This window comes from Microtus ochrogaster, chromosome 5, assembly GCF_000317375.1.
Source record: "Microtus ochrogaster isolate Prairie Vole_2 chromosome 5, MicOch1.0, whole genome shotgun sequence".
NCBI lineage: Eukaryota > Metazoa > Chordata > Mammalia > Rodentia > Cricetidae > Microtus > Microtus ochrogaster.
In genome coordinates this window covers 79,617,144-79,631,515 of record NC_022012.1, presented here as the reverse complement: position 1 = coordinate 79,631,515, position 14,372 = coordinate 79,617,144, and the positions used below count along the sequence as shown (strand labels likewise).

At 39.1% G+C, this 14,372-nt stretch overlaps 1 protein-coding gene across 2 annotated transcripts in view; it reads right to left on the bottom strand.

The window, feature by feature from the left end:
* Dcaf1 (DDB1 and CUL4 associated factor 1) overlaps positions 1–14,372 on the bottom strand; it is a 64,135-nt gene that overhangs the window by 42,531 nt on the left and 7,232 nt on the right. For both annotated transcript variants that reach the window (XM_013346574.2, XM_005347835.3), the window contains exons 3-8: positions 12,284–12,360; positions 9,229–9,302; positions 7,948–8,061; positions 6,751–6,888; positions 3,957–4,466; positions 2,938–3,039 (exon numbers count right to left, since the gene is read on the bottom strand). In XM_013346574.2, coding sequence (XP_013202028.1) covers positions 2,938–3,039; positions 3,957–4,466; positions 6,751–6,888; positions 7,948–8,061; positions 9,229–9,302; positions 12,284–12,360 — 1,015 coding nt within the window. The remainder of the gene's footprint in view (positions 1–2,937; positions 3,040–3,956; positions 4,467–6,750; positions 6,889–7,947; positions 8,062–9,228; positions 9,303–12,283; positions 12,361–14,372) is intronic.

Below are 14,372 nucleotides of genomic sequence, written 5' to 3'. Positions count from 1 at the left end.
AAAAAAAAAAAAAAAAGATGTGAGGAGATGAAAAGACCAGCTATACATTTCTGCTACCATGGAGCTGTTTTGCCTTCTCTACATGATGGACTGATTATATTTTATCCCTTCAAACTGTAAGCCAAAATAAGCCCTTCTTCCACTAAAAAAAGAAAACAAAAACAAACAAAAAGCAAGATACATGAAGCAGGGCATGCCTATAATCTTAGTACTTTAGTGGGCTAAGACAGGAGAACCACAACTTCAAGGCCAAGAAAACTTTCTGTTTTCTCAAAACAGAAAGTTAAAAGAGCTGGAGGAAGCTGGAGGAAGGTAGAGTGCGTGAATAGCATTCTCAAGGCCCTAAATTAATTCCTAATACCCACAAACACAAAGGGTGAAAATAATAAACCTGGCTGAAAGCAATGGCACAATTTTACAATCATTTTTTCATATGTTTCCTGAGTAGACTTTTGCTAACCTTAACAATTTAATTCTTCATATATAATCAGCTCAGTGTTCTAATTCAAGTTCAGTCACTGACTTTATGAAGTCCAGAAATTTTTCTTTTACATTTATTTTCAATATAACCCCAAACTATTAAGGAAAAAAAAAAAAAAAAGCTTCCTGAGACAAGGTTTCACTCTGTATCCCAAGCTGGTCTCCACTTCTCAAGTGCTGGCATTACAGAATCCCAAAGAAGAACCTTAAGCAAAGAATCAAAAGTGGCAGAGTTTTGTTGTTGTTATTGTTGCTCTGATGTATCAGAATGCATTTTTAAAAATTAAATCTTTGGCCAATCTGTGGTGGCACATGCTTTTAACCCCAGCCCTCAGGAGGCAGAGGCAGGTGGACCTCTATGAGTTTGAGTCCAGTCTGGTCTACAAAGCAAGTTCCAGGACAGCCAGTTACACAAAGAAACCCTGTCTCAAAATTAAACATTTTATTAGATTTATTTATTCTATGAGTAGCTATAGTGTTACATGTGGAGGTCAGAGAACAACTTGACTTGCAAGAACTGGTTTTCTCCTTCCACCATGTGGTTTCCAGAGATCAAACTCTGGTCATCAGGCTTGGCCCTAACTTGCTGAACCATCTCACTGGCCCTAGATAGGGTATCCTAACTAGCCATGAACCCACTGCCTCCCCACAGCTGGGGTTACAATAATGCAGCACAACACCCAGTTAAAATTCTAACGTTTAAGTTTTGTTAATTTCCTGCTCAATTCCTACTAGTCTCCCAGGGTGGAATGACCTGCACAATTTTAAGAACAAAGTGTCCAACAAAAGTGGGATGTTCTTCATATTTCTGAACCCAGGAGCCTCAACGACAGGGCCTCAGGAGGGCTAGAGCTCCCCCTCCTGTTTCCACAACAGACAATACAAGTTTGCAATTACATACTTGAAGAGATAAAAGTCAATGGCACCATTAACAGGTATCTATCTACCCCATTCAGAAGTTCTTAACACCTAGAGCTCAACTAACCCTTACTAAAATCCAATTCCTTTCCTTCATTATCCTTTGCTTGTCATAAAGACCTCTACTATTCTTCCCCCCAATTCTTCCCTCAAGAAGCAGCTAAACTAGATATCCATTCCCAGTAACTCATGCCACATGGATGGCTTTCTCATAATGCCACTACCATACCATGATAATTCGCCATCACTAAAGGTGGTAAAACAGAATAAGCAAGCTTAAGATATATCAAGAAACCTAGTTTTACTTGAGTCCTCACCACCTACAAACCCTCTTCACCTCACCCTGTCAGCAGTCTATTTTCTTTCTGTTTTAATAGTCTGGGCCTGGAACCAGCTCTATAGACCAGACTGGCCTCAAACTCAGAGATTTGCCAGCCTCTGCCTCCTGAGTACTGAGATTAAGGGTGTGCACCACTATAACCAGCCACAATTGTCTTTTGGCCCATTTTGTTTCTATCAGAATGTTCCTTTCTGTTCTTTCTCTTACATTAACTTGAATCATCCTTTAGAACAAAATGATACACCAGAATTTCTTTGTGTGGGTCGGGCGGGGGCGGAGGGGAGGGGATATGCACGTAAAATAGTATGTAGGTGCCCAACAGATATCCTGGAGCTGGAGTTACAAGCAGTTATAAGTTGCCAAATAGGAGGTCTAGAAACCAAACTTGGTATTTTAACTGCTGAGCCATCTCTCCAGCTCCAATTTTGTTTCTAAGAAGGATCTTTTAAGTTTTTTCTTGTTCATAGATATTTCATTCTTTTGTCCCTTTTATAACTTTTTAAAGGAACAGATGGATGATAATACCCATTGCAATTCCAAAAAGAGTGAGCAATCATCCATCCAAAGTCATTATCCAATAGCATCTTGTTCAAAACCAGTGTTGTAACTGAATGTAGTATTTCTGGGCCACTGGACACAGCTCCAACCTCCAGTCCCATTTCACTGTTCAAGGTACTCAGTACACTCTTTAAACAGACACAGATAGAAACAGACAGAAACACACAAACACAAACCCCACTCCCATATATTACTCCAATTCTGTCTGATCTCATCCAAACTTAAAATGTCTAGGGACTAAAAGAAAAACTTATTCATTTCAATTCCACTTCAACAATACATGGCTGTACTACTGTTTGATGCACACTGGTGACATGAAGGTTAACTTAATCAAAATAACTAAAATTTAAAATGTAAAGCCAGGCAAATGTAATCCCAACACCAAAGAGGCTGAGACAAGAAACTGCTGTAAGTTTGAGGCCAACTTGGTCTAGACATAATGAGTTCCATGCTAACCTGTGCCACAGACTGAGACTCTGTCTCAAAAGTAAATATATGAAACTTCAGTTCTTCGGAGACACTCTATTTTCAAGTACTGAGAAATCACTTAGGGCTGGCCAGTACTGCTGTACTAACCGCCTTTAACATGAGCTTCATAAACATCAAGTAATAACAAAAACTAGTATTTTTGCAAACTTTACCTTGAGTGCCTCAAAAGTAAGCAAGACATCATTAGTCTGTTTCAGATCAATATAAAACATCATCAATTCTCGTGATCCAAGTTGCATGAATATAGGAAGTAACTGAAATGAGAACCAAAAAATTAGAATTAAACTGTGGCCTTTTCACATTACCTGTATTTTATGAATGAAGACTATTAAAGAAATGAATATATAAAAAGAAAATTAAGAGGAAATTAAAAAAAAAAAACAATCACACACCCCTCATGAAGAATATGTTCATATGTGGTGGTGGTTTGAATAGAAATGGGCCCAGAGCCGGGCGATGGTGGCTCACGCCTTTAATCCCAGCACTCGGGAGGCAGAGGCAGGCGGATCTCTGTGAGTTCGAGACCAGTTTGGTCTACAGAGCTAGTTCCAGGACAGGCTCCAAAGCCACAGAGAAACCCTGTCTCGAAAAACCAAAAACAAAAAAAAAAAGAAAGAAAAAAGAAATGGGCCCAGACTCATGTGTTTGAATACTTGGTCCATAGGGAGTTGACACTTAGAGGAGGTGTGACTTTGTTATAAAATTGTGTCACTGGGGGTGGGGGTGCTCTTGAGGTCTCATAATCTCAAACCAGTTCGCTTCATGCTGCCTGTCAACTCAAATGCAGAACTCTGAACTTCTTCTCTAGCACCATGTCTGCCTGCATGCCACCATGCTTCCTGTCATGAGGATAAAAGACTAAACCTCTGAAACTATAAGCCAGCCCCAATTAAATGTTTTCTTTTATATGAGTTGCCATGGTCATAGAATCTCTTCACAGCAACAGAAACCATAAGACATATATTCACATACCATATGTTTACATGAATAAACTTCTATCAAACTAACCTTTATCAGGAATGACCTGCATTAAGACCTTAATGAGATGAAGACCTTTCTGGAATGGAGTTAAGAGTGTATCAGTGGGTAAGATACACCCATAAAATGCCCTAGAGATAAATATAATAGCCACATAATAGTCCCAAAATAGTAACTTATCCTAATAACTTACCTCCTGATACTCTCCTAGAGGGGTCAGATACTGGAGAATAAGTCGCTGCTCAATAGCAGGAGTCATAGGATAGAGGGTGTAATTGGTGCCAATCACCCAGGGGGACATTTCTGACCAGCTGCTATTAGACAGCTCAACAAACACACGATCTGGGTCAGAAGATGAGAAACCCAACTTCTGCTTGGCCTTCCTAAAGTTCTCCCTGTCACCATGCTTTGCAGATTTGTTCTTCTTCAATCCTCCTTCTTCAGGCTTAGTTGCTGAGTTCACTCTACTACTGGTCTTGTGACTTGAATCAAGACGGAAGGAGATCTCCATATCTCTAGAAGTTTCTTGCTCTCCATCCACAACATCTACAGCCATGTCACCATAATCCATATCTACAGCTTCCTCATCCAGAGGCAAAAGCGGTTCAGATGAAAGCTTCCGTGGACTAGGACGCTTATTTTCCTGCCGCAAAGCCACTTCCTGAAGTTGGAGCTCTCTCAGTCTTCGAAGCACTATTGCCACCTAGCAACAAATATTTGAGTAAGAAAGTTATTTATTCTGAATTTTATAAACGTGATTTTTTTTCTTTTGGTTTTTCAGCAGAGGGTTTCTCTGTATATCTGTGGCTGTCACTCTATAGACCAGGCTGGCCTCAAACTCACAAGAGATCAACCTGACTCTGCCTCGAGTGCTGGGATTAGAGGTGTGTGCCACCATCGCCCAGCTCATGATTCTTATTAAATAATTTTCTTTTGGCTTATTTTATGAGGTAGAGTTTCACTCTTTCTTTGCCTTTCAAATGCTAAGATTTATAGGCACATACCACCACAAACAGCTCATTAATATATTATTATTTCCTGTTAAAGAAAACTCAATACTTGGGACTGGAGAGATGGCTCAGTGGTTAAGAGCATTGGCTGCTCTTCCAAAGGTACTGAGTTCAATTCCCTGCACAAAACCATCTGTAACGAGATCTGGTGCCCTCTTCTGGCCTACAGGCACACAAGCAGACAGAACACTGTATACATAATAAATAAATAAACCTTTTTTAAAAAAAGGAGAGAGAACTCAATACTCATGCAGTTAACCCAACGCCGGGGAATAGTAAAGATTTGATAAATATGTTGACTTGATTGCTAGAATTTGGTGGAAGAAGTTAGGACTAAAAGTCTATTCTAAGCTGGGTGTAGTGGACCACGCCTTTAATGCCAGCACTCAGGAGGCAGGTGGATCTCTGTGAATTCGAAGCCAGCCTGATCTACAAAGTACACTCCAGGACAGCCAGAGCTGTTACACAGAGAAACCCTGTCTCAAAAAAACAAACAAAAAATAAAAAGGTGTTATTTTAAAATGTATGTCTGTGGTTTTTTCCTAGAAAACCCAAACCAGAAGATCTGCACATAAAACACACCATTTTAGGCCAAGGTAGACTAGGCTATGAATAACACTTAAAAAAGCAGAAGCTAAACTTTTAATTAACTTTGAAAATCAAAACTAAAGATTTCAAAAATTTAATGACTATACATTGTATATCACTAGCAACTACATAATCTAACTTCCAAGTCTGCCTTTTTAAACCTTGATGGAGGAAGGTCATTGGTTAAAAAATAAACTGCTTGGCTGGCCCTCATAGGTTAAAACATAGGTGGGAGGAGTAAACAGAACAGAATGCTGGGAGGAAGAGGAAGTGAGCTCAGAGAGACGCCATGCTTCAGACACACGCGATGAAGCTCCGACCCAGGATGGACGTAGGTTAAGATCTTCCCTGGTAAGCCTCCTCGTGGGCTACATAGATTATTAGAAATGGGCTAGTCCAGGTGCAAGAGTTAGCCGAGAAGAGGCTAAATATAATGGGCCATGCAGTGTTTAAAAGAATACAGTGTCCGTGTAATTATTTCGGGGTATAAGCTAGCCAGGCGGCCGGGGTGCTGGGGACGCAGCCCAGCCGCTCCTATTACTACAAAACCTTCTAGTACTTATTTTTAGAGCCAATACTAAAACTTGTTCTATGTTTACTTGAGTGCAGTGGTACATGCCTATAACTTCAGCACTTGGGGTACTGAAGGAAAAGAACTGCTTCAAGTCTGAAGCAAGCAGAAAGAAAATACAAAAACAAAAAAACAAAAAATAAAGAGGAGGGAATAGTAAAGCAATAAGGAATGAAACTATGCTAAAAAAAGAGTTTGTGGCCAGGTGGTGATAATGCACGCCTTTAATCCCAGCACTGGAAAGGCAGAGGCAGGCAGATCTCTGTGAGTCCAAGGCCAGCTTGGTCTACAGAGCAAGTTCCAGAATAGGTTACAAAACTACAGAAAACCTTGTCTCAAAAAGCAAAAATAAAAACAAAACAAAAAAAAAAGCAAAAATAAAAATAAATGGGAGGGTGTATCTGGATTTCAATCTGAAACGCATTTCTTTTAAAATTTAGAATAGTGGGTAAATGGAAGATAGATAAGTGAACTAACAATAATGAGTCCAATAAAAATGTTAATAATCCATTCAACTGGTACAGATTCAAATATTCACTAAAATTCTTTCTAATTTGCTACATGTTTCAAAATCTTCAAAGCATAAAATTTAAGAAGAGAAATGAGAACAAGACATAGGAAATGATTTATATGTCATGATCCTTGACAAGATTTTAAAAAAAGTTTAAATGTAAAAAAAGAAAAGTAAAATCATAACTCTTTACTATGGAAAGAAATCTTAATGTACTGCTATAACTATGTTCTAGTACATGTTTTGATAGAATACACCTATTCAGATTCAGGCAGCAAGTATGCAACAATTCTAAGATGGTCCTTACCAGTTGTGAATTTTCATCTCTGTAGTTGGCAGCAATATCTTGATTTTCCATAGCACCTCCTAACAGTCCAGTAGAGTATGTCCTCAGTGGCTGATCAGCCTCTCGGGCCCATTTGAAAAGATTTTCAACAATTCCTTCCTATAGTAAAGGACAAGAAAGAGTATAATTCATAAAAGATCTATTTTCATAACTTAAATTATACCATGACAAAAAAACCTAATGAATATTTCAGTGATGGACTAGAGATGGTTCAGTCGCTAGAGGGAGCTTGTTGCACAATCATGAAGACCCAGGTTCAGATCCCAGCACCCACAGAACCAGTACCCCACAGGTAACTGTAACTCCAAAGGAGTAAAGAAAAAGTATACTACTGGGGCACCCTGGCTTCCAGTCCAGCAGAGAAAATGTGAACCTCTAATTTAAGGAAAATTGCCTCAAAGGAACAGACCTGGACAATAATATAGCAGACCACCTGATACTCTCTTCAGGTCTCTAGGTGTATGTACAGGCCTATGCCTCCACATGTAAACACACACACACCCTTAAAAACTATATTCAGTGCTGTTAATAAAAATAACTAGGTTTGAGCCGGGCGGTGGTGGCGCACGCCTTTAATCCCAGCACTTGGGAGGCAGAGGCAGGCGGATCTCTGTGAGTTCGAGACCAGCATGGTCTACAAGAGCTAGTTCCAGGACAGGCTCCAAAACCACAGAGAAACCCTGTCTCGAAAAACCAAAAAAAAAAAAAAAAAAAAAAAAAAAAAAACTAGGTTTAATCTCCATTTCCACAAAGAAGGAAAAAGAGCAAAACTTTAAATGAGACTATAATATACTGTTTAAAACGTGACCTTAAGATTCTGAAAAATACTATTTCACCCATATAGCAGGTAGCTATCCAAATAAAATACTTTTGTTGTTTTGGGAGATACGATTTTATGTAGACCAGGGTGGCCTTGAACACCAAATTAGCAAACATTAAGACTTTGAGCTCTTGATCCTCCTATCTCAACCATCCCCATGCTGAGGTAACAGCTGTATACCCCAATGCAAATAACTGTTTTTAGAATTTTTTTTGTTTATCTAGAGTATACATTGATACTTGAATAGGAAAAAATTAACAATTACTGTAGTAACAAGTACAAATACAATATTCGATCCACTTGATTCAAAAACACAATGATTTTCTTCTATCAAGTACCTTTTCTTGAAAGACAACCGCAGTTTCTAGACCTGGCATGATGTCCAGCAGCAGTCTGCAAGCTGCAGTATTTAAGGGGGGCTCTCTACTTGTCATCACATATGCATTCACCAGCTGGAAACAAAGAGGAAAGGAAAACAAAGGGAGGGATGAGGAGTAAAAGGTGGGTAGACATGATCAATGTACTATATATGTGTGGGTATATATATAATATGTATATATATATGAGTATTAAAATGAATCTCATCAACTTGTATAATCAATAAGTATTAGTAATTGCGGTCTTTTTTTTTAGACAAGGTTTCTCTGTTTCTCTGCCTATCATAGAACTCTGGAACTCGCTCTGTAGGCCAAGCTGGCCTCAAACTCACAAAGAACTCGGACTCTACCTGTCTGCCTCCCAAGTGCTAGGATTTAAAGGTGTGCATCACCACCACCCAGCAAAAACTGCAATTTTTAAGACAGCTATAAAGGAATACTATTTGTTCTGGAATCAATACAATCAAATTTAAAAAGTTTAATAGGCTTATTAAACTTATTTATTAAACTTCCTTTATAATAAATTTAACAACTTCCTTTATTTGATTGGATTGGATTGAATATATCCCCATAGCTTTGGGGGGGGGGGTTATTTTGAAAAAGGGTCTTACGTAGCTCAATCTGACCTCAAACTCAAATCTTTCTCGTCCCTCAGACTGCCAAGTGCTAGGATTGCTTACATACATAAACCATCACATGGTTCCCCTCATTTTCTACCTCTAATATCCATGATTTCTCGAGTACTGCTACTTTCAGTAACTGTGAGAGAAGTGTGCATATAATGTGTGTATATACACACACACTGTCTCTCTCTCATTTACTCTTCCCAACAGACAAAAGGCACCTTCCTAGCCACTCACATACCAAAGCACAAACAGCTTTAGTGCAGAATCATACTATGTATATCACCCTTACTTTTCCATTCAGGAATCCAAAAGAACATTTTACGTTCCTAAATCAAAAGAGTCCTGCCAAAGAATAAGCAGTGATGCCTTGAGAGCGTTTACCAATAGTTCACACTAACCAAAGTACAACCAAACAGAAAACAATTTCATCACAAACAGAACTTTGTTGAAAAAGCAGTTTGATTACTTTTTCAATAACCAAATTTAAAAGAAAATTCTAACCACTCTTCTCTCAATTTTAACAAAGTTTTAGGTGACAGGAAACTATTAAATAAACAAGTGTATGATTATCTATCCTCTGATGGTAACTTTTGGATGAAAGCAAAGGCAAACATACTGCATTCATGAAGTCGTCATTCTTGAAGAGTATTCTCAGCAAGTGGCCCAGCATACACTCTGGATCGGCTCGACCTATCACAGGAAGAGAGAGACACAACAGATTAGGTAATCCTGTCAAATAAATTAGACCTACAAAATAACATCTGGGTTGTTATAAATATGACTAGTAAACTGTCAGCAAAAATAAACAGAAATAAAGAGACGATTTCTGTGAGCAAATTTAATAAGAAATATTTTTTTTAGGGTTAGACATGGCGGCACACACCTTTAATACCAGCACTTGGTAGGGAGAGGCAGGCAGAGCTCTATGAGGGAGAGGAAGGTAGATTCTCTGTGAGTTCAAGGCCAGCCTGGTCTACAAGAGCTAGTTCCAGGACAGGCTCCAAAGCTAGAGAAACACCCCCCCCACACACTGAAAAAACAAACAAACAAACAAAAACAACAACAACAACAAAAAAAGATCATTCTCTAGGGGCTGGGTAGACAGATTACTTACTAAAGTGCTTACCATGCAAACACGAGAACCTGAATTTGATCCCTAAAATTCATATATAAAACCAAGCATGGTGGTGCACACTTGAAATCCAGCAACTGGAAGGTAGAGACAGAATGATTCCTACATCAGTCATCCTAGCCAAACTGGGAGTCCCAGGTCCCCAGCAAAAGACCCTGTCGAAGAACCAGATGAATGGCTCCTGAGGAACAACATCTTAAGGTGACTCGGAGGCCTCCACATGCACACATACAAAAAAGTGCACTCACATACTAACATATATGTGAATATACATACTGTACACCGAGTATGTAATAGTCTCAGTGGTTAATAAAGAAGCTGAATGGCCTACAGCAAAGCAGGATAAAGTTAGGCAGGACGATCAAACTTAGGAGACTGGGATGAAGAAAGGCAGAGTGAGAAAATTAACAACAGGCGCAGAGAGAATAAGATGGGCATGCCATACTGAGAAAGGTACCAAGCCACGTGGCAAATCGTAAATAAGAAATATGGGTTAATATAAGGGTAAGAGTTAGCCAATAACAATATTGAGTCTCTATGTTGGTTTTTGGGGAAGCAGCCGCAGCACAGGGAACTTCCGCAGCACAGGGAACTTCCGCCTACACATACACACACAAATATACACTCCCCTCACCTGACACACACACAGAAAAAAAGAAATTGCTGGGCAGTGGTGGCTCAAACTTTTAACCCCAGAAAGTTGAGAGGCAGTGGCAGACAGATCTCTTATGATTTTCAGGCCAGCCTGGTTTACAGAGTTCCAGGACAGTCAGGGCTACACAGAGAAACTCTGTCTCAGGAAAAAAAAAAAAGAAAAAAGAAAAAAGAAAAATGAAAAGAAATACTTTAAAATGAAATGCAATATAAACTCTTTAAGGCACTGATCCTCTCACTGCTCAGGACACTGTCTATACAACAATACTAAATTAAATAATGACACTATGAATCTAGATGAGCATCAAGATTTTACTAGCTTATAAAAAAAAAAAAAAAGAAAGAGGCTGAAGAGATGGTTCAGTAGTGAACAGTAATTGCTGTTCTTACAGAAGACCCAGATTCAGTACCAAGTACTACATGGCAGCTCACAACTGTCAACTATATTTCCTAACAAATACCAGGATAATTGTTTCAGATAAAGGTGCAATAAAAGCTTGTTTTGCTTTTTTTAAGTTAAAAGTGGGGGTTGGGGGAAGGGCTAGTGTAATGACTCAGTGGATAAAAGGGCTTTGCCACACAAGTCTGATGGCCTGAGTTCATCCACTGAACCCACAGCAGGAGAAAAAAAATGACTCTTGAAAGTTTTACATCTTTTAACGTAAAACATGCTCACCATGGCAGGATCACACTTGTATACCTACACACAAACACACACAAACAAACACACACACACACACACACACACACACTAAATGAGACAAAAAAAAAACCTTAATAATTGTAAAGTCAACTGGGCAGTGATGACACACATCTTTCAGTCCAGCACTCAGATCCTGAAAGTGATCTACAACCATTAAAAATACTTTTTTCTTTTTGTGGTTTTTTGTCAAGACAGGATTTCTCTGTATAACAGAGTCCTGGCTGTCCTGGAACTTGCTTTATAGACCAGACTGGCCTCGAACTCACAAAGATCTGTCTGCCTCCACCCCCGGAATGCTACGATTAAAGGAGTGTGCCACCATGCCTGACTTATCACAAATATTATAATTTTACTAGAATGTTTTTCCTTATCTCACCTTGAGAAACAGGGTAACAAATAATTTTGGGGGGGAGAGGGTCTCACTATGTAACCCTGGCTCCTGGCTATCCTGGAACTCACTACATTTAAGTCGGGCTGGTCTCAAACTCACAGAAATCCATGGCTTCTGCTTCTCAAGTGCCTGGGATTAAAACTTGTGCTATCATGCCTGGCAAAAACATAAAAACTTAAAATTTACAACAGAGAGCCAGGCAGTGGTAGCATATACCTTGAATCCCAGCACTCAGGAGGAAGAGACAGGCAGATTTCTGTGAGTTCAAGGAGAACCTGGTCTATAGAGTAAGTTCCAGGATAGCCAGCCAGGCTACACAGAAAATCCTCTCAGGGGGGTGGGGGGAATTTACCTCAGAGGATGTTATTTCAATTGAAAGATACTACTAGCAATTTTCTTCTTCATTGTGTTTTACCTATGTGTTGGTGGGGTATGATGTGTGATATCTATGTATATATGAACATGCCACAGTAGACCACTGCAAATGGACAGAAGTTAGATAACAGTCTTGAGAGGTTCCCTCCTTTACCTATCCATGAGCTCCAGGATCAAACAGAACACAGCCTGTCAGGCTACAGCAGGCACTTTTACCTGCCAAGTCATCTGCAAAGCCCAATAATTTTCTTTTGTAAGAAAAAAAAAAACAAAAAAAAACACATGGGCACAGTGGAGCATGATTGTTATCTCAGCTACTCATGAATTTTGGACCTGTCTGAACAGCACAGCAAGACCCTTTTTCAAAAGAAATACAAAATAAAAAAGTCTCAGACATAAGAGTATATACATCTTACCAGGATGTCGATCATCAAATGGGTCTGGATCTCCTTTACGATATTCTTCAGTTTCTTTTTCAATTAATTCTGACATCCTAGCACAAAAAGGAAAGAGTCAACTCTGAACAAGCATACAAAAAATGTCAGGCATAATAGTACACAACCAAAATCCCAACACTCAGGAGGCTTAGGCAGAAGGCCTTCTTTTAAATCCAAGGACAATCATCCAATGAGCATCATCAGGTCAATCAGGGCCACATAGTGAGACCACGTTAGAAAAAAGAGCAAAAGTAAAATTCAAAAAAAATGTGCATTAATCAATCAATAGTCATGGTGCGAAACAATTAAGAAAACATGGTTTTTCTGAGGAATAACAAAATCTAAATAATCACCTCATAACATAATTTCTACTCTCAATCTTCTCCAAACTTCTGTGCATCACTAAACAAAACTACTACCACCTCAGAAATTTAAAGTCAACAATCACCATTAAAATCTTCATTTTCAGATAGACATGGTCTAGCACATGCCTATTTTCACAGCAATCAGAAGGTTGAATTTCAAGTTTGAAGCCACCCTGAGGTATACACAAAGTTCAAAGCATCTGGGCTTTAAAAAAAATTCCTTCTCCTCATCCAGTAATTCCTGTAACCTTACCTACCAGACATCTTCTGATTCCAATCATCTCGAAATCTTGACAACTGTTATCCTTAAAAAGACTCCTACCATTAACTATGTGAACTACTTCTAATACCCATTTTGCAGTTCTTGGTTCCGACTTCTCTGCTTTATTTAACACATTTCAGTCTCCAGCTCCAGGGACTAACTATATTCCTTGAATTAATTCAATACTACTATGGCCTGCAATTATATAGCTTCTACCAGTTTTGAATGCTTCTTCTACTTTCTTTTATTAAAGTTCCAACATTTGACCCTCTATGCTATTCACAGAACCCAAGCTCCTACTTCACGGCCATTCCACATTCTGTTTTGTTAGCCTTCCACCATCTAGGCCTCCACCACAGCCCTAGTAGCCACTCTTCTGCTTTTGATTACTAGTGATTAGTTTCGCCTGCTCTAGAATTTTACATAAAAATTATATAAAGTCTTATTATGCCAGGATCCTTCTAGAAAAGCATCCATGTTGTAATAACAAACTCCTTTTTATTCATGAACTCCTTTTTGGTTCTTTTGTGTACATGTACATGTATGCGGAGGCCAGAAGACAATCCCAAGTATCATTCCTCAGGAATGCAGTCCATAAGGTTTTTCTTTGAGGCAAGGTCTCTCACTGGACTGGAACTCAACAAACAGGATAGGAAGGCAGATCAGCAAGTCTCAGAGATCCTCCTTGCTCATCCTTCCCAGCTCTGGGATTACAAATGTACATAATCCAGGTCTAACTTTTTTTTTGTTTTAAACACTTGGTTCTGAGTATCAAACTCCCACTTGCAAAACAAGTACTTTAGTAACTAAGCTGTCTTCCCTAGCCCTCCTCCCTTTTACTTATTCTTTTGTGGCAAAATCTGATTTAGTTCAGGGTAGGCTCTAACTCCTTATGAAGCCAAGAATGACCTCAAACTCATGATACTAATCTCTGCTTGCCAAACAATAACATCAAAAGTATATGCCACTATGCCTTGCTATTCATACAAACCTGATGAAAACAAGAAAATTATTTGAGCATCCTAAAACAAGTCTGACATTCTGGTCTTTTTTATTTTTCTTTTTTCTTTCTTTTTTTTTCCAAAAAAAAAAAGGGTTCCCCGGGGAAAAAACCCGGCCGGCCCGGAAACGGCCTTGGAAAACCAGGCTAGCCTTGAACTTACTGAGATCTGCCTAACTCTGCCTGCCAAGTGCTAGCATTACAGGCATGTGCCACTATCACTCATTTTTATATAGATTATAAGATGGAGTTTATTAATCCTTTATTATAATGATAACTCTCTAACAGTATGCTATACATCTCCCAAGTCAAACTTGCCTACATAGATTAGCTATATAAAACCAAATTCCTCGCCGGGCGATGGTGGCGCACGCCTTTAATCCCAGCACTTGGGAGGCAGAGGCAGGCGGATCTCTGTGAGTTCGAGACCAGCCTGGTCTA